The sequence below is a fragment of the Gymnoscopelus braueri genome (assembly GCF_963280865.1).
Source record: "Gymnoscopelus braueri genome assembly, chromosome: 10".
NCBI lineage: Eukaryota > Metazoa > Chordata > Actinopteri > Myctophiformes > Myctophidae > Gymnoscopelus > Gymnoscopelus braueri.
Genome location: NC_137611.1, coordinates 25,234,612 through 25,253,841, shown reverse-complemented (window position 1 = coordinate 25,253,841; position 19,230 = coordinate 25,234,612). Strand labels below are relative to the sequence as shown.

The following is a 19,230-nucleotide window of genomic DNA, read 5'->3' as shown; positions in this document are numbered from 1 at the left end:
GCCCGCTGCGGCTGTCTAGCTAGGTTCTCTGCTTACGGTATATGACTCATTTACGGTAGCCTGTCCACACCCCAGATCAGATTGGAATGAAAGTTTCCATAGCGGTGTGTTATGATCTGGGGAAGGTCATGGGCAGCTTTTTAAAATGTTTTTCACCTGTTCAATAATCCAAGCTGGGATTTTTAAATGCCAGGGAAAACATTGACAGTTCAATAAAAGAAAAAAAATATGAAGAAGGGGCATTATGCAATTTTCACAATATATTATTTGAGCTGTGGCTAACGCTTTTCAGCATTTATGCCGGAGCATACACTCTGTGACTATTATTTTGGTCATAGGATTATTATTGCAGTGTTATAGTATAGGATTTGGCTTTTTTGCTTTTTAATATTCCATGTGGTTCTTTCATGATTCTGTCACCGCTATTTTTGTAATCTGGCTTAGTAAGTGCTTAGTAATTACCCTAGTAATTTTCCAATGGTGCCAAACATAAACATTCTGCAGCCCAATCCCTTGAATGGAGGCATTAGGAGGGATTACCATCCCTTTGCTGTTAACAGCTTAGCCCTAGGGACCAGACAGTAATTATATGGCCCCCAAAGTCTAAATTAGTTTAAAAAAGTGCATTGTTTTGTGTTTTTTGTTTTATTGGTACTGTTTTGCACTGTGTGTGTGTATTTATTTCAATATTTTCCTTGTGTTTTATTCAACCCCTCTTCTGGCATTTACCTTTGAATCCCTTTGTTTAATGAGATAATATCTTGTACACTCACTATAGACCTCATTAGAACTGGTGTAAACATTCTGGAGAAAACATTCCGTTGTATTTGTTGTGAATGCAGTCTTGAACGAATGTTTCTGAACATTTGCACACATAAAACATTTACTGGGATTTAATTTAAAAAATAATTTGTTAAAAAACAAACAAGTTGTTCCTTGATCATCAGCCTGTTTCACTTTGAACTGTTTTCCTCTTCCATTCTTTCATCACAGCCCAAAGTATTCAGGTTCTTGTTTTTAATTAATGGAGATATACTTGTTAATTCTACCATAGCTTTGCCTGCCAGTTTTAAAGAGAAGCTACAGAACCAGGATACAAAGGAAGGAGAGACCATTACGCTTTGCTGTGAGTTATCAAATTCTGATGTCACGGTTCAGTGGAAGAAAAGCTCTGAAATTCTCAAAGCAGGGGAGAAGTACGAGATGAAACAGAGGGAGACTTCTTTCCAGCTCCAAATCAAAAACTTGAAGGTTGAGGACGGTGGACAGTATTCCTGTGAGTGCGGGGACCAGAAGACAACTGCAGATGTGAAAGTCACTGGTACGGATTCGTTGATTCTTTGTTAGAGTCTAAAAGAAGAAATCCAGCAATGTCAATTTAACCACTTTAAGCCTTATCTTATCATACAATGGTGTTGCGTGGCAAAAATAACCTATCTATACTGTAGCTCACAATGCATCGCAACGTGTTTGTAGATCTGCTATTTTTGTTTTTTTTAATTTCTTTTGCCTCAATGACATGCCCAAAATACAAACGGCAGGTTGAATGTGGTTAAATGATGACGTATATTGCAAACAAAATGCTATGTCACTGTCTGTCATACTGTGAATTACACCAAAAGTTGAAGGATTCTATGGAACATAGCCTTTTCCACTATGACACCAAACAAATCTCATATCTTATTTCCGGAAGAAATACTATGATGAGATTGTTGTAATAGCAACACCACTAATTTAACCTTAAATTAAAATGTCAACAAACATTGGTTGTGCAGCATTACCAGTGACCTTCAAACAGAAGATGGAGAGCCAGGAGGCTGAGGAAGGGGGCAGTGTTACTCTGCTCTGTGAGCTCTCTAAACCTGGGGTTCCTGTGGAATGGAAGAAGGGAACACAAGTGCTGAAGTCTGGAGAAAAGTACCAGATGAAACAGAAAGCTTCTGTGAACGAACTACTGATCAACAAAGTGGTGCCAGAAGACAGTGGAGAATACAGCTGTATGTGTGGAGACCAGAAGACCACAGCCAGCATCAAGATCAAGGGTAGGAGGAGGATTTAGAATTCAGATGAGCTTTTATTGGCATTTTTCACATTTTTGGTAATTTTGGTTTGGTATTGAAATGTGGACCTCTTTTTCACTAATATGTTGTGTGTCTTGTCTAATGTCAGATTGATACTGTCTTGTCAACCTGTCTGTCTGTAATGTTTTGGATTTGTGTTTTCTTGCATGTTTCAGTTGACTACTTTCTATTGGATATTTGTCACCTCTGCACCAAACCTGTCATTGTATCTATAGTGTATTGAAGTGTGGACCGGACCCCATTTCCACTCATTTGTTTTGTGTCTTGTCTCTTGTCATACTGTCAAGCTGTCTCTATAATGTTTTGGAGTTAGTTTTTGCATGTTTCAGTTGACTATTTTATTGGATATGTGTTAACTCTGCACCAAACCTGTCGTAAAACCAAACCTGTTGAAATATGGACCCCATTTTCACTCATTTGTCTAGTGTCTTGTCTCTTGTAAGATTAAGCTGTCATACTGTCTTAGTGACATTGTTTGGAATTGTTTGCATGTTGTGCTGCTGACAGTGTTGATGCTTATTGTCATGTGTTATTGCACTAACCTCTCCCGTTCATTATATTCTAGACATTTCATTCAGATATTTGGGGTTTTGATCAATGACTTCCATCAGCCTAATAGCTAATAATTCTTCAGCTCAACCAGTGACCTTCAAGCAGAAGTTGGAGAGCCAGGAGGCCGAGGAAGGGGGCAGTGTTACTCTGCTCTGTGAGCTCTCTAAACCTGGGGTTCCTGTGGAATGGAAGAAGGGAACACAAGTGCTGAAATCTGGAGAAAAGTACCAGATGAAACAGAAAGCTTCTGTGAATGAACTCCTGATCAACACTGTGGTGCCAGAAGACAGTGGAGAATACAGCTGTGTGTGTGGAGACCAGAAGACCTCAGCCAGCATCAAGATCAAGGGTAGGACGAGGATTTAGAATGCAAATTCACTTTTATTGGTTGAAGGAATGTCCACTATCAGGTGATTGTTGTTAACTCTGCACTAAACCTATCATCGTATCTAATGTTATTGAAATGTGGACCTCATTTTCACTAATATGTTGTTTGTCTTGTCTCTTGTCAGATTGAGGTGTCATGCTGTCTTGTCAACCTGTCTGTCTGTAATGTTTTGGATTTGTGTTTTCTTGCATGTTTCTGTAGACTATTTTCTATTGAATATGTTAACTCTGCACCAAACCTGTCATTGTATCTAAAGGGTATTGAAATGTGGACCCCATTTTCACTCATTTGTTTTGTGTCTTGTCTTTTGTGAGATTGAGCTGTCGTACTGTCTTAGTGATTTGTTTGGGAGTTGAGTGTTTTTCGCATGTTGTGCTGCTGACAGTGTTGATGCTAATTGTCATTTTGATATTGCACTAACCTCTCCCGTTCATAATATTCTAGACATTTAATTCTGATATTTGGGGCTTTGATCAATGACTTCCATCACTAGAGTCTAACAGCTAATAATTCTTCAGCACAACCAGTGACCTTCAAGCAGAAGTTGTTGAGCCAGGAGGCTGAGGAAGGGGGTAGTGTTACTCTGCTCTGTGAGCTCTCTAAACCTGGGGTTCCTGTGGAATGGAAGAAGGGAACCCAGGTGCTGAAGTCTGGAGAAAAGTACCAGATGAAACAGCAAGCTTCTGTGAACGAACTCCTGATCAGCAAAGTGGAGCCAGAAGACAGTGGAGAATACAGCTGTATGTGTGGAGACCAGAAGACCACAGCAAGCATCAAGATCAAGGGTAGGAGGAGGATTTTATTTTAATTTTATTTAAGAGAATTGAGCAATAGAAGTTATGGAGGAACTTATCAAACTATTTGCCGAGAAGAAACATGTCAAGCATGGCCACGATGGTTGCTACATCGCTGAAAATACTAATCTCTTCCTATCTTTGGAGCTAAATAAGGCCATGTGTGTTTGATAAATATAGATTAATACCCAGACATTTATGATTGCTGAGCATATCAATGCAAGGCCAATGGCGAATATGCTGGATGATACAGTATTTTCACACACCCATAGCCTTATTTGTTCACAAAGATAACAAAATAGTATTTGAACAGTACATACAGTATTGCTTATCTTAATGACCATTAACGCAACCATGACTTTCTGAACAGTATAACCATATGATTAGAAAATGAATCAACGTAGTTAAACGTTAGTCCTCATCATTAAAATAAAATACTGTCCCATACAGTACCTGTACTTCCGTGGCATAGCCAGATGGGCAGAGAGCTCTCCCTACTGATACATCTGGAGAAATCTAAATTAAATGTAATAATAGTCCCGCTGGGATTTCCTGACAGAGTAGGAAGGGAGTTGTTTGAACCTCGCCCTTACGCATCCATTATGTGAACCATCAAAGGTCTCTTTTGTCCGCTCTGTGCTTTGGTTTCTTTGTGCCTGGATAAACTCCAGTGTCCCATTATCCGAAGCAGCCATGTATGGCGACTGAGTGTCGTCCATGTTTGACATGGTACTTTCCTCTAATCTTGCTGAACTCCATGGTGGAAGCTCTACACCTCAGAAGAATGTTTAAGCAGAGAGTCTGTTGCGGTGCCAGTACAGCCCGCCTTGCCTGTTTAGTTGCGTTGATTGGTCAGCTGCTGTAAAACACATATGGAAGATACAGGTTTAGCTTTCATTGACTGGTCAGCGGTCATATCAGCCCTAGGGGTTAAATGACCAATCAGCACAAGTTTATCACCATCTCCGTAATTGTATCACTCCTCTTACCCAGGTCAAATAAAGGATGGGTATGCGATTAAAAAAATGCAAATACAAAATCGGTAGGGCGTTTGTGGTAATGTCACATTGGCTTATCATCACATATTGGATTCATTGCACATTATGTAAATGATATGCCAAACTAAGGTTAGATAATTTCAGGCAACTACAAAGGCCAGCAACAATCTATGTTGGAGTTTTGATTGAGTTGATAAAACAGTTTTTCTGCGTTCTATCTTTCCTGGCATGTGTATGTCTTTCGCTGGTTATTACTAACAACTAAAAATTATTCAGCACAACCAGTGACCTTCAAGCAGAAGTTGGAGAGCCAGGAGGCTGAGGAAGGGGGCAGTGTTACTCTGCTCTGTGAGCTCTCTAAACCTGGGGTTCCTGTGGAATGGAAGAAGGGAACACAGGTGCTGAAGTCTGGACAAAAGTACCAGATGAAACAGAACGTTTCTGTGAATGAACTCCTGATCAACAAAGTGGTGCCAGAAGACAGTGGAGAATACATCTGTATGTGTGGAGACCAGAAGACCACAGCCAGCATCAAGATCAAGGGTAGGAGGAGGATATGGAGAAAAAGTTACAGATTTCAAAATATATTTTGCTCCCACACCCAGTGGAGCCGGCGGTGTATTGTTGTCGTCCGCATCTGTCTGTCTGATTGTTTGTTTGTCTTTAACATAAAGAACTCTGGACAGATTTAATCAGATTTCTTAATTGGCACATGAGCTGCGCTATTGTTTTTTGTTTTGTTATTGTTAAAGTATTGGTCATAGTTCAAGGTCATGGTTGAGCACTATACTTCTGCAGTAGGCTACATAGCAGGTTGCATGGGTGTAACATCTCTAATTGTTGTTTTTGAGCCATGCTTTAGCTGATTTTATGGTTTATAAAATAATTTCATCCTGTACTGCTTTGTCGTACATTTACTGCAATTGGCATTAACATTGTTTTCTGGAATTTGTAGTTGTGCAGTTTATCTTAGCTTTGCCATTGGCTATTTACTAACAACTAATGCTTCTTCAGCTCAACCAGTGACCTTCAAGCAGAAGTTGTTGAGCCAGGAGGCTGAGGAAGGGGGCAGTGTTACTCTGCTCTGTGAGCTCTCTAAACCTGGGGTTCCTGTGGAATGGAAGAAGGGAACACAGGTGCTGAAGTCTGGAGAAAAGTACCAGATGAAACAGAAAGCTTCCGTGAATGAACTCCTAATCAACAAAGTGGAGCCAGAAGACAGTGGAGAATACAGCTGTGTGTGTGGAGACCAGAAGACCACAGCAAGCATCAAGATCAAGGGTAGGAGGAAGACGTGGAAAAATAAAAACATAAAAACTAAATTGGACAATGGAGGTTTTGTGGAAAAAGTCACAGATTTCAAAATTAATATTTTTTTGCACCCACACCCAGTGGAGTGGGTGTATTGTTGCCTGCATCTGTCTGTCTGTCTGGATGTTTATTTGTCTTTAACAGAGAAAACTCTGTACAGATTTAATTATATTTTTAATTGGCAGATGAGCTGCGCTGTTATTAAAAAAAAAAAGTTTGTTAAAGGTTAAGGACATAGTACAAGGTCAAGGCAGAGCCCTATACTTATACAGCACATAGCATGTAGAATGGAGTGTAACATCTCTAGTTTTTTTGTTTTGGAGCCCTGCCTCAGCTGATGCTGTGGTTTATAAAATAATTTCATCATGTACTGCTTTGTTGTACTTTTACTGCAATTGGCTATACTGTCTGATACGTCATGATTATGGTTTGTGTTTTGTCTGTTTCCATGTTTCATGTTTGTCTTGTTGTGGTTAAGTAGATCCTATAATACTGGATTTTGTATTGGCTATTTACTAACAACTAATGCTTCTTCAGCTCAACCAGTGACCTTCAAGCAGAAGTTAGAGAGCCAGGAGGCTGAGGAAGGGGGCAGTGTTACTCTGCTCTGTGAGCTCTCTAAACCTGGGGTTCCTGTGGAATGGAAGAAGGGAACACAGGTGCTGAAATCTGGAGAAAAGTACCAGATGAAACAGAAAGCTTCCGTGAATGAACTCCTGATCAACAAAGTGGAGCCAGAAGACAGTGGAGAATACAGCTGTGTGTGTGGAGACCAGAAGACCTCAGCCAGCATCAAGATCAAGGGTAGGAGAGGGATTCGTGATTTTAACTATTATACCGTACATTCAAGCTTTCCACAAAATGGAGTAGTCAATCTGTATAATATACTGTATATATAAATATTGATTGAAACCTTTATTTATTCTCGAAAAGAGCATGCGCATATATAAACAGTGTGTGTGCGTGCGCGCCTGTGCGTGTGTGTGCGTGCGTACTGTATATTTTCAGTATGTGTGTACTGTACTGTATATATATACATAGTATTTCTGAAATAATATATTGTATGACAACCCACTTTGATTGTGATATATTTGTGTGTTTGTCATTGTAATAAGTGTTTTCATGTTGTCGTCCTGTCTAAAGCACTTTCATCATGTCCTGTAAAATGTTGTCACTGTCTCACTGTTTTATGGTGTTTGTCAGCCCTGTTTGTCTCTCTGTTTGTCAAGCTAGAAGGTGCACTGTAGAATTGTTGTGGAAGAAAATCAGTGTTCTTTGGGGATTTACAGGATTACCACATTGGTTCACCTTGCTGTTCTTTGTTCTTTGCTGCTGAGTGCTCAGACCTAGTACTGTATATATGGTAGTCTAAGGTTGGCGTACATTTTCTTTAGATTTGGTATTTTTTATCCGGAAGCCTCCAGGGTATTTATTATGAAACCTCAAAAAGGATGACCAAAACATCTGCTAGGGTTACTGTAGGTTATATTGAAGAAGTCCTGCTCTGTTTTGACAAATAGACTATTCTGTAACCATACCCATGCTGCTGGCAACTAACGCTTATTTTTTAGTGTTGTTGATGAAGATTGTCATTGCACGTCTCTACTGTATGAGGCTATAATTTGCCTTTCATCTGAAGTTTGCTTACTTGTCTTGAAATGATGGGATTCATGTTGCAAAAAAAACCTGGTGCTTTTACCGATTCATGGTTTGGCTCAGAATTGCAACTTTTAAGCTGGTCATCCCTGGTTATCATAATCCTGGCTGATGTCATGACTCATGACATTCAACATTTCTGAATGTTTCATCACAGCTGTGAAGTCCATGGTTGCTCCAGCTGTCACATTGGAGTCCAGGGAGGAATTCAAAGAGGAAGGTATGGGAGGATTCCCATTAGCTGCAGTTTGGCTTCTAGCTATGCACTCTGCACCACTGTTATTGCTCTGTTGGCATTTGCACACCATAGCCACGTTAATGCTTCATTGCACTGGTGTCACTTGCCGAATAACAGATTTTCGTTGTCTCATCCTAACAATTTTTTTGTTTGAAAGTCAGTTATTTTCAGCGAGTGACACCATTGTGCAGTTGAGAATAAATTAAGTTTAAACCTTGGCCGTATGCTCTTTACAGCTACATGATACATGTTTTGTTGCAGTACGTGCTCTAGCTTTCTGTCATGGCATTGTATCTCTGTCATGGCAAAATGGTGCTTTAGATATGGCAGTGGTATCTGTTGTCTCATTGCATTTGACTTGAAGATTGATGCTTCACTGTGGCAAATTGCTTTATTTGTTGTTGCGCAATGCGCATACTGGCTTTGCTTGAATGTTTTTCGGCAGATTGGCGGTCATGCTCGTGGTCATTATTGTACCATAATATTGGTGTGTCTGTCTGAAAATGGTGCCTTTGACCTCATGGCTAGCTGCTACTCTGTGATGTGGCATATTGCTTTATTTTTGGCACATACTGTACTATAGTACAGTACATAACTTGCTTATTTGAATGTTTTGGGTCGATTCTACCATATTTTGCCACTTACCATATGTACATGTACATCAATTCTTTTGTTCAAATTGATCCCTTGATGTCTTGTTGTTCAGTGGCTGATTGATGTACAATTTTGCAGATGCTAAGACTTTAGCTACTGTTGCAGCCAACAAACAGGAGACCCAAAAGGGAGGAGAAGGTAGGCAGAGGCTAATGCCTGATTATCTCCGCCAGGCCAAAAAGTTGTGTGTGAGTGAGACCGGACCTAATCTTCCAACCACTGGACCAATCAATGTCAAACTTTAAACATTTCCAGTAGGCAAATGTTTTCAAATTTGCCTCATGGTGGTGCTATACCAGCTCACTTATGTTTTGGCATATAACTCTTGAACCATAGGTCATACAATCAAAAAAATAATATTCATATAGACTATTCCTATTTCTACCTAACTAGATTAAAACAGCTTTTGAAATGCCATAATGTTTATATTGGCTTCCAGAAATATTGGATGAGGCCTATATCTTACAACAACAAAATACTCCATATCATGAACACAACATCCCACAATCAACCCCAACTTGTAATTGCATGTTGAGGGGCCTCTACAGAGCGCACCTCCAAAGTGCTTTAACTTCTGCCCATAGGGGGCACCAAAATGTGAAAAGTTTAACCGTATGTTGTACTTACTTACATAGCCCTGGGTAGGCCACCCAGCCTGGCGGAGATATGTGCTCAGCGGAGCGCCCATTTCTAGTTTATACTTGAGTGCATGCCATGTTGCACACGAAAATAGCCGATCTACAAGTTCACATTTTGATCTGCTATTTTTGGTGTGTGAAACAAGCGCACAACAAAGTATAAATCAGGCTTATAGATTTTGCATTTGCATGTTACTTGCAAATGATGATATACACCTTGTCGAATTGGGCTTTGCCAATATTATGTTTGTATTGCAGTTGTGAAACCTGAAACACCATCGACTGTTGCCAAAGACGCGGTCAAGCGGCAGGAAATCAATGAGCCAGTAGAAGGTAATGGGCAGAGTGGCTTTGGCTATGCTTCTTGCTTTACCCTCTGCTCATGTTATAATTAAATGAATATATATAGTAGTATATTTTGTGCATCTCTTTGAAATGCAGTCAGAAAGTGGAGACACTTGTTACTCCTGGAGACATAATTCTATCAGTAACTTCCTAGTAGTGGGAAACTGTTATTAAAGCTATTCAGTGTTGTCAAAACCAACTAAATTAGTTTGGTCTGTTAAGATAACCCTGAGTTTCATCCAAAATATTTCTGTTATTAGGTGGTTAGCAAAACAAAGTACCACTCTTCCATGTCTTCAAAGATGACATGTGTTTGAAATTAGTTTGGTGCTGACTTTGTTGCCATTACGCATCTAAAGACCTGCTTTCAGGCCATTTCCGCTTGCTCTTTATTTTATGCATCAATGCTGTCTGGTCTACAGTCTGATTTCCTCCTCTGCTTTTACCTTAATTATGCCACTCTTACAAAATGCTGCAAAAGGAGTGAATTTCATTGGTTTAATGTGTTTACTTTTGTAGACGGCTTCTTTGAATGATCCATGAGCTTTTGTTCCTGCGCTGCTATTAACAGAAGGAGAAAACATGCTACTTGTAAACACATAATGCAATAGTGTTGCATACACAGCAACTTAAATCAATGTTTTTAGCTATTTAAAAAGCATTCTCAGACCACTGAATGTTATGGCTGTGATATTTCCATTAATTTCATCAGCTGTGAAGATATCAACAACTGGAGAGATTCCAAGCCAACAACCCCATGAACAAGGGTCCCAGCAAGCACTGCCCAAAGGGGGAGATGAAGGTAGGGACAGATGTGAGGAATGCCGTTCGCATCTGGCCCGCATGCTGTCACTGCTGTGGTTACTCAGCTGTGAGGCATACTGTACAGGGATGAAGACAAGTCAAACTAAAGCAGAACTAAAAGTTATGAAAAGACTTAAGTTTTGTTGGACCATCTGGACTGTTGTTAATGTCAACTGATGAATAATTCATGGCTAAATCCAGACTGCTTGTGATCTTGTGATCTCTACGTCTTTGCACTGGGTTGCTTAGATTGCCAGTGTTTTTAGCTGTACCGGCCCTAAAGATGCATTATGTCGTTGAATGACTGACTGACTGACTGGCTGAGTCACAGAGTGATGAAGTTCAATGAGTGATGAAGTTACATAATTTGTCGGCAAGCTGACCTAACTACGGACTAACCAATCACAGAGTAGGCCGAAGGCCTGGCCGAGACTATTTTTTGCCCCCTGTCCGTCCGTCTGTGAACAGCTGCAGTGCACACACACTCCCTGGATGTTAGTGCAGAACCTCTGCCCCAAATTTTTCACATCGGCCTGTTATAATGCCACCGGCAGGCAGATCTTTGCAAAACACATTTTTTAAATATATATTTTTTTAATTTAAAATGTTTTTAATTAAAAAAATATATATATATTTCATGACGTCGGTGACGTCATTGGCACTCTGGGCTTATAAAAACGTGACGTCGGCGACGTCATTGGCACTGAATGAGTTAACCATGTCATATGCTATGCTTCTTCAGTACACTTTAACAACAGATATTAGTCTTTTGACCTTGTTTTTCCACTTTGTTTAATGGCTTACATAATGGCGTACTAATATTTCCTGTCGGCTGTCGTCCTCCTGTCTCTTGTTGTGAAAACCTACAGTACTTATTGGATTTCGGCCCAGTCTACTACAGTATCTCCAGTGCTTTGTACTTACTGTAGTGTTGCTTCTATAATGGTGTACAACGTTGACTGAATCGTATTTGCAAAAGGCTTTGATCAGTGTTACAGTATTTGTATTGTGGCTCTAACAACCATGATCACCTTTAGTCTAGTAGACAATTTACTGTACAGTACATGCTTGATCTTAGACACTTATGATTTTTCAGTGAGTGCATTTTCTGTAGAGATATCAGCCTACAGTATACAATACTGAATCATACAGTAGCTGTTGTCACTTAATCCTCAGTTATTGCTAAAACGAATCCCTATATAAATTGGAGCACAGAATGGGGGAGGTGGGGAGATGGAGAGACTGTGGATATTGCTTTTCGCAAGGTCGTTCTTGTTGGCTGCCGTTTGCGTTTCAGGCTGTAACACCTGTCTGTCACTGTAAGCAGTTGGGGTTACTGTTGTGTTCTTCACAGCAGAGCGGATTTATGCTACTACAGCAGCTGCCAAACAAGAGATAGGGAAGCAGGGGACCAAAGCAGCAGTCGAAGGTATGGAAGTTTTACAACTTCCTGCTTCAGTTGTGTCTCATTTTGTACACTGCCAAACGATAGTCTACTCAGCAATACTGTGTTTAGTTTTTAGTTTTTTTTTGCCTTTATTTATAGTTTTCAGTAGAGACAGACAGGAAACAGGGAGAGAGAGATGGGGATAGACATGCAGCAAAGATGGTCGGGAACGGCACTCGAACCCACCATGCGCTGTCAGGCTACATTGAAGCCTAGGTGCCCGGACGCTACGCCAGCCGTCCGGGCCGTGTTTAGTTCTTTGATGAACAGTGCTTCTACTTCTACCAGCTGTGTGTCAAATGCTTAGTTGAACGTTTAAACATCCACCGAACTTAAAATTATGCTTTCCCTTTTAGTGTTTACCAGTATTTCCATTCTGTTAGGGTTAGGTTTTTTTTCTTACTGAGCATGTTTTGGTTGTAGAAAGTCCTTTTACACACTTACTTTGGACAGGTACGTATTGGAGAGAACAGCCAAACAGTAGTCCCGCTAGTCCAGTAGTCTTCACTTGCAAAACCTAATTAACAACGTTCATCAGGTATCAGATACCTTATGAAGGTCAATTGACCAAAACTTTTAATAACTTTTTTAAAGTGAAGACAGTGTGCAGGACCACTTCTTTTTACTCTACGGTGGTAATGACGTTGAATTGACGAATTGACATTCGAGCAAATAGGAGCTTGGTTTATTTGCACAGTAGCACACATTGTTGTTAATCAAGGTTTGGCCGCTCTTGTTGTCACACAATTAAGACACACACGGTGGTGATTCAGTGTTAATATTTTGATTTGCTGGTGTGTCAGTAGGTTAACATTTTGAGTCTGATTTCAAATCCTGCAGCTTCAGATGTAATACAGTTACAAAGACGGACATTTAGGTAGAGACCACAGCATACTTGCATGGTCCAATTCTTGTCTTTTACATTTGAAATGCATAATGCTGCATTATTATATTACACAATCCAGTGCAAGTAATGTTACATTAGTCCTCAGAGTGCCCATATTGTTTTAACACAGCAGTCAAGACTCCATCTCCTCAAGTGGCAGGCGAACAGGACATCAAGACAAACAAGTTCAATGTTGGGGAGGAAGGTAAATAAGTCAAATTACTGAATGTCCTGCTTTATTTGTGGTCTCCTTAATTTCGCTCAGTTCTTAAAAGGCATTGCTCTTATTGTTGCATATTGTCTGTGGAATGGATATCCACCTTGTCTTCAATTTCAAACTATGTGCTTTTCTCTGTTGTCAGTTTAAGCCTAATGGACTAATTGTGAGTCACATTATTGTGTTGCCCTGAACGTTTCTGGCTTCTGGTTTTGGTTTGATACACTGTTCTGTCTGTGGTCATGTGGAATATGTTATAATGTCCTTGTTTTTAATTTGGAATTAGGCTAACTGTTGTCAGTTTAAGCATAATGGACTAATTGTGAGCTGATGTCACATTATTGTGCTGCGCTGAACATTGTTACACTCAAACATTTCTGGCACCTTGGTTTTGGTTTGATACACTGTTCTGTCTGTGGTTTAGTTATAATTGTTCATATTGATTTAAATCACAGCTGAAAAGCCACCTGCTCCTGCAGTAGCCCTCAAAGTGGAGCATCTTAAGCAAGAAGCCAAGCAGGGAGCGCAAGGTATGCATCACGAAAAGAATGCAAGAATATGTATTATAGGACAGACTGATGTTTGCACCCATCCCTGCCCCTATTTCCTTCAATGATGAATCTAGATAGATTGGTAGGTAGATAGATAGATAGATAGATATACCTTTATTGATCCTGCAGGGGAATTTCAGTCGCCCAGAGGCAGCACAGCAGTTAAGAGTAACAAAGTTACAGATACAGAATAAGGAAAGTACTGTCAGATACAGAAATACAAAGGTAACAAGTAACAACAAGAAGCACCACCATCAATAACAGTATACAATCAGTACAATCAGTGCAATGCAAAGAAAAGGGACTGTGTCAACAGTGCAAACAGTACAATAACTAAACCCTAAAGTGTCATTAGAAGTCAGAGTCCTTTGTACATCTTTTATTCCAAGTTATGTTATAATTGACCTGGCCGAGCGACCAACGTGTGTCTTGTTGTAAATCCACATAGCTGCCAAGTCTCATACAGTTCCACCCGGAGTAGGTGAATCTATTGTTGCCTCTCCTGCTCAGATGCCCCACTATATCCAGGTGGAGGGGGTGGTAGGGGTTTGCTATGATGGAGTCCAGATTTGTCGCTGTACGCACCTTAGCCACCCCCTCCAGTGAGGTTCCCACGACAGAGCCTGCCGTCCTCACCTGTTTAGGTTGTGTGATATTTATATGCACACCGGTTATTGGTTAAGTTGACGACTCCAGTAGTTTTTTTTGTGCAATAATATACTATAGTACAGGTTCCAAAGCTTATGCTGTGCCTTTTCCATCTGCTATAGAAAAGGTTTATTATGTTTGTATGAAAATATGAATATTTTTGGGGTCTTGTTTCCCATAAACATGACAGAGAATACTAAAGAAAGCAATTGCAGAATTAGGAAAGAAAGAATGGGCTTTTATCTGTTGGCAGGTTATAATGCTATATTATAGCCTATAAGATCCCTCTGTCTCAGGTGACTTGTTGAAGAAGCAAATTCATATTGTTCTACTTACAATGACTAGCTGCCTTGATATCTGCTACTTGAGTTTAAACATTGTGATAAATCCTTCATGCTGCTGTTCATCTGGATCGCACTTCTAGGAGGATGTCCCATGATTTCACTACATTATAACTCTTATTTAAACCCATAGCATCTGCAGTCATTCCTAAAGAAGATCCCTCAAAGCAGGACATCAAGCAGAGAGAAGGTACAGAAGGAAGGGACAATTAGAAGCAGTTTGTCTAAACATCCAGAAGGTTCAGTTGTGCCTCACGTCTCATCAATAGCTTCACTCAGCATGTTTGTTTGCTGGGGAGTCGGAAGGATTTTCTTATTATTTTTGCCATAATTAATTCCTTATTTATTCATTATACATCTGTCCTGCATTCTTTATATTATAGTAGATGAGTTAAAAATCGATTGTGTTTTATTACATCAGCAGAGAAAGAAAAGCCTGCTGTATCAGCGGTCACTGCAAAACCAGAGTCCACTAAGCAGGAGGCCATACAGAATGAAGGTAGAGGTTTTGTGGTACACGTGTGCTTCCCTGTGTTTTATCCCAGTTAGGCCTGGCTCACGCAGTTAAAACAAGGCCTTATGCCTTACGTGAGGCATAAGGCTGGTTCAATTCATTCCCTATGGAAGTCACGTGTTTTGATAAAGCTGACTTGCCTCGCCGCTCTCTGGCTTTACCCCCTCCCCTAACGCAAGTCAGCTTTATCAAAACACGTGACTTCCATAGGGAATGAATTGAACCGGCCTTATGCCTCACGTAAGGCATAAGGCAGCGACAAAACACTTGTTTTAACTGTGTGAGGGAGGCCTTATAATCTGTTGTTTTAAGGAAGCATTGCTCTTCTTGTTGCATAACGTCTGTGGAATGGATACCCACCTTGTCTTCAATTTCAAGCCATGTGCTTTTGTCTGTTGTCAGTTTAAACATAATGGACTAATTGTGAGCTGATGTCACATTATTGTGTTGCGCTGAACGTTGTTTGTTGCCCTCAAACATTTCTGGCACCCTGGTTTTAGTTTGATACACTGTTTTGTCTGTGGTTGTGTGCTTTATGTTATCCCAGTTTGGTCCCATGCAGTTCTTACAATCTGTTGCTTTAAAAAACATTGGTGGTCTTGTTGCATATCATCTGTGGAATGGACATCCACATTGTCTTCAATTTCAAGCAATTGCTTTTCTCTGTTGTCAGTTTAAACCTAATGGACTAATTGTGAGCTGATGTCACATTATTGTGTTGCGCTGAACATTGTTACCCTCAAACATTTCTGGCACCTTGGTTTTGGTTTGAGACACGGTTCTGTCTATGGTTGTGTTATTATGTCCTTGTATTTTATTTAGACTTATGTTTAGTTATAATTGTTCATATTGATTTAAATCGCAGCTGAAAAGCCCCTCACAGTGGAGCCTCATATGCAAGAAGCCAAGCAGGGAGCACAAGTTATGCGTCTCAATAAGAATGCAAGAACATGTATTATAAGACAGACTGCTGTTTGCATCCATCAGCGCCCCTGTGTTTTCAGTGATACATCTGTATTTATATGCTTGCTGGTTACCGGTTAAAGGGATATTTCATTTTCAAAATTATTTTGGGTCATTTTATTGTCTACTCAGGCTTTTGGGAGCACCCCGGACCGTTTTTAAGTTGCTTGATTCAGTATTTAGATATTTGATATTCATTTTATCAGACACTCCCCTTCCTATACAAACCCATTGTAACTTAAAACTCAATCTTAAACATGTTAGATTCATCGAAAACACCCGTCCTTGGTTCTGGTGACTGATATTGTCCTTCTAATACGTGAGTAGACCGTGTTTTTTCAATTCCCTTTTTCATTTATTTTTAATAAAGAAGCAATTTAATGAAAAAAAATTAATACAATACAAATTAAAAAATATATTTTTTTTTAAAGTAATATAAAGAACACGGCCCCCTCACATATTAGGAGGGCAGTATGAGTCACCAGAACGAAGGACGGGTGTTTTCAATGAATCTATCATGGTTAAAACTATTGTAAATTGTGTGATCATTATAATTTAGTACAGGGGCTAAAGCTTGTGCCTTGCCAGGGTTAATCTGCTAAGGAAACATAGGTGATCGTTGTATGAAAATATTAATATTTTCTTTTCTTATAATATGGATGGATTTTCTGTATTATTTCCCACAAACATGACAGAGGATAATAAAGAAAGCAGTTGTAGAATTGCTTTTATGTCTGTTGGCACGTGTCTGTGAGAGTGAGGGTGTCTCAGGTGACCTGATGAAGAAGCAAATAGAATAGCAAGGCCTTTTCATTTCATTGAGAATGACTAGCATGGTACTATCTGCCACTTGAGACATTTGTGATAAAGCCTTCATGCTGCTGTTCATCTGGATCACACTTGATTATTCTTCGAGGATGTCCCATGATTTCACTACAGTATAACTCTTATCTAAACCCATAGCATCTGCAGTCATTCCTAAAGAAGATCCCTCAAAGCAGGACATCAAGCAGAGAGAAGGTACAGAAGGAAGGGGCAATTAGAAGCAGTTTGTCTAAACATCCAGAAGGTTCAGTTGTGCCTCACGTCTCATCAATAGCTTCACTCAGCATGTTTGTTTGCTGGGGAATCGGAAAGATTTTCTTCTAAATAAGCTGTCCTTGTACATTTCTATTGGTCATCGCTATTATTTTTGCCATAGTTAATTCCTTATTTATTCATTATCTATCTGTCCGACATTCTCTATATTATAGTAGATGAGTTAAAAATCTAATGTGTTTTATTACATCAGCAGAGAAAGAAAAGCCTGCTGTATCAGCGGTCACTGCAAAACCAGAGTCCACTAAGCTGGAGGCCATACAGAATGAAGGTAGAGGTTTTGTGGTACACGTGTGCTTCCCTGTGTTTTATCCTAGTTCTTATAATCTCTTGTTTTATAGAAGCATTGCTCTTCTTGTTGCATAACGTCTGTGGAATGGATATCCACCTTGTCTTCAATTTCAAGCCATGTGCTTTTCTCTGTTGTCAGTTTAAGCCTAATGGACTAATTGTGAGTTGATGTCACATTATTGTGTTGCGCTGAACGTTGTTTGTTGCCCTCAAACGTTTCTGGCACCTTGGTTTTAGTTCGATACACTGTTTTGTCTATGGTTGTGTGCTTTATGTTATCGCAGTTTGGTCCCAGTTCTCATAATCTGTTGCTTTAAAAAACACATTGGTCTTCTTGTTGCATACAGTATCGTCTGTGGAATGGACATCAACATTGTCTTCAATTTCAAGCCATTGCTTTTCTCTGTTGTCAGTTTAAGCATAATGGACTAATTGTGAGCTGATGTCACATTATTGTGTTGCGCTGAACATCGTTACCCTCAAACATTTCTGGCACCTTGGCTTTGGTTTGAGACACTGTTCTGTCTGTGGTTGTGTTATTATGGTCTTGTATTTTATTTAGACTTATGTTTAGTTATAATTGTTCATATTGATTTAAATCACAGCTGAAAAGCCCCTGACAGTGGAGCCTCATAAGCAAGAAGCCAAGCAGGGAGCACAAGTTATGTGTCCCAATAAGAATGCAAGAACATGTATTATAGGACAGACTGCTGTTTGCATCCATCAGTGCCCCTGTGTTTTGAGTGATACATCTGTATTTGTATGCTTACTGGTTACCGGTTAAGTAATAATAATGATAATAATAACAATAATTATGATTAATATTAGACCTATTTCATCCCATGGGGGAAATTCCGTTTTCATCTTCATCCAGCTGAGTGCTGCACGCAGAGAAGGGGGACCACGTATTTCAAGAACTTATGCAGCACTATTGTAAATTGTGTGATCATTATAATTTAGTACAGGGGCTAAAGCTTGTGCCTTGCCAGGGTTAATCTGCTAAGGAAACGTAGGTGATCGTTGTATGAAAATATTAATATTTTCTTTTCTTATAATATGGATGGATTATCTGTATTATTTCCCACAAACATGGCAGAGGATAATAAAAAAAGCAATTGTAGAATTAGGTAAGAAATAATGGGCTTTTATGTTGCTGTTGGCACGTGTCTGTGAGAGTGAGGGTGTCTCAGGTGACCTGACGAAGAAGCAAATAGAATAGCAAGGCCTTTTCATTGGATTGAGAATGACTAGCATTGTACTATCTGCCACTTGAGTTTAAACATTTGTGATAAATCCTTCATGCTGCTGTTCATCTGGATCACACTTGTTTATTCTACGAGGATGTCCCATGATTTCACTACAGTATAACTCTTATCTAAACCCATAGCATCTGCAGTCATTCCTAAAGAAGATCCCTCAAAGCAGGACATCAAGCAGAGAGAAGGTACAGAAGGAAGGGACAATTAGAAGCAGTTTGTCTAAACATCCAGAAGGTTCAGTTGTGCCTCACGTCTCATCAATAGCTTCACTCAGCATGTTTGTTTGTTGTGGAGTTGTAAAGATTTTCTTCTAAATAAGCTGTCCTTGTACATTTCTATTGGTCATCGCTATTATTTTTGCCATAGTTAATTCCTTATTTATTCATTATACATCTGTCCTGCATTCTTTAGATTCTAGTAGATGAGTTAAAAATCTAATGTGTTTTATTACATCAGCAGAGAAAGAAAAGCCTGCTGTATCAGCGGTCACTGCAAAACCAGAGTCCACTAAGCTGGAGGCCATAAAGAATGAAGGTAGAGGTTTTGTGGTACACGT

General features: G+C 39.7%; 1 protein-coding gene across 2 annotated transcripts in view; it reads left to right on the top strand.

Annotated features, from left to right (window-relative positions):
* obscnb (obscurin, cytoskeletal calmodulin and titin-interacting RhoGEF b) overlaps positions 1 to 19,230 on the top strand; it is a 90,999-nt gene that overhangs the window by 31,956 nt on the left and 39,813 nt on the right. For both annotated transcript variants that reach the window (XM_080440729.1, XM_080440728.1), the window contains exons 32-51: positions 1,055 to 1,321; positions 1,776 to 2,042; positions 2,716 to 2,982; positions 3,540 to 3,806; positions 5,090 to 5,356; positions 5,828 to 6,094; positions 6,662 to 6,928; positions 7,938 to 8,000; positions 8,751 to 8,810; positions 9,569 to 9,643; positions 10,368 to 10,457; positions 11,814 to 11,888; positions 12,923 to 12,997; positions 13,465 to 13,539; positions 14,683 to 14,739; positions 14,971 to 15,048; positions 16,990 to 17,046; positions 17,318 to 17,395; positions 18,803 to 18,859; positions 19,131 to 19,208. In XM_080440729.1, the coding sequence (XP_080296855.1) occupies positions 1,055 to 1,321; positions 1,776 to 2,042; positions 2,716 to 2,982; positions 3,540 to 3,806; positions 5,090 to 5,356; positions 5,828 to 6,094; positions 6,662 to 6,928; positions 7,938 to 8,000; positions 8,751 to 8,810; positions 9,569 to 9,643; positions 10,368 to 10,457; positions 11,814 to 11,888; positions 12,923 to 12,997; positions 13,465 to 13,539; positions 14,683 to 14,739; positions 14,971 to 15,048; positions 16,990 to 17,046; positions 17,318 to 17,395; positions 18,803 to 18,859; positions 19,131 to 19,208 (2,787 nt within the window). The remainder of the gene's footprint in view (positions 1 to 1,054; positions 1,322 to 1,775; positions 2,043 to 2,715; positions 2,983 to 3,539; positions 3,807 to 5,089; positions 5,357 to 5,827; positions 6,095 to 6,661; positions 6,929 to 7,937; positions 8,001 to 8,750; positions 8,811 to 9,568; positions 9,644 to 10,367; positions 10,458 to 11,813; positions 11,889 to 12,922; positions 12,998 to 13,464; positions 13,540 to 14,682; positions 14,740 to 14,970; positions 15,049 to 16,989; positions 17,047 to 17,317; positions 17,396 to 18,802; positions 18,860 to 19,130; positions 19,209 to 19,230) is intronic.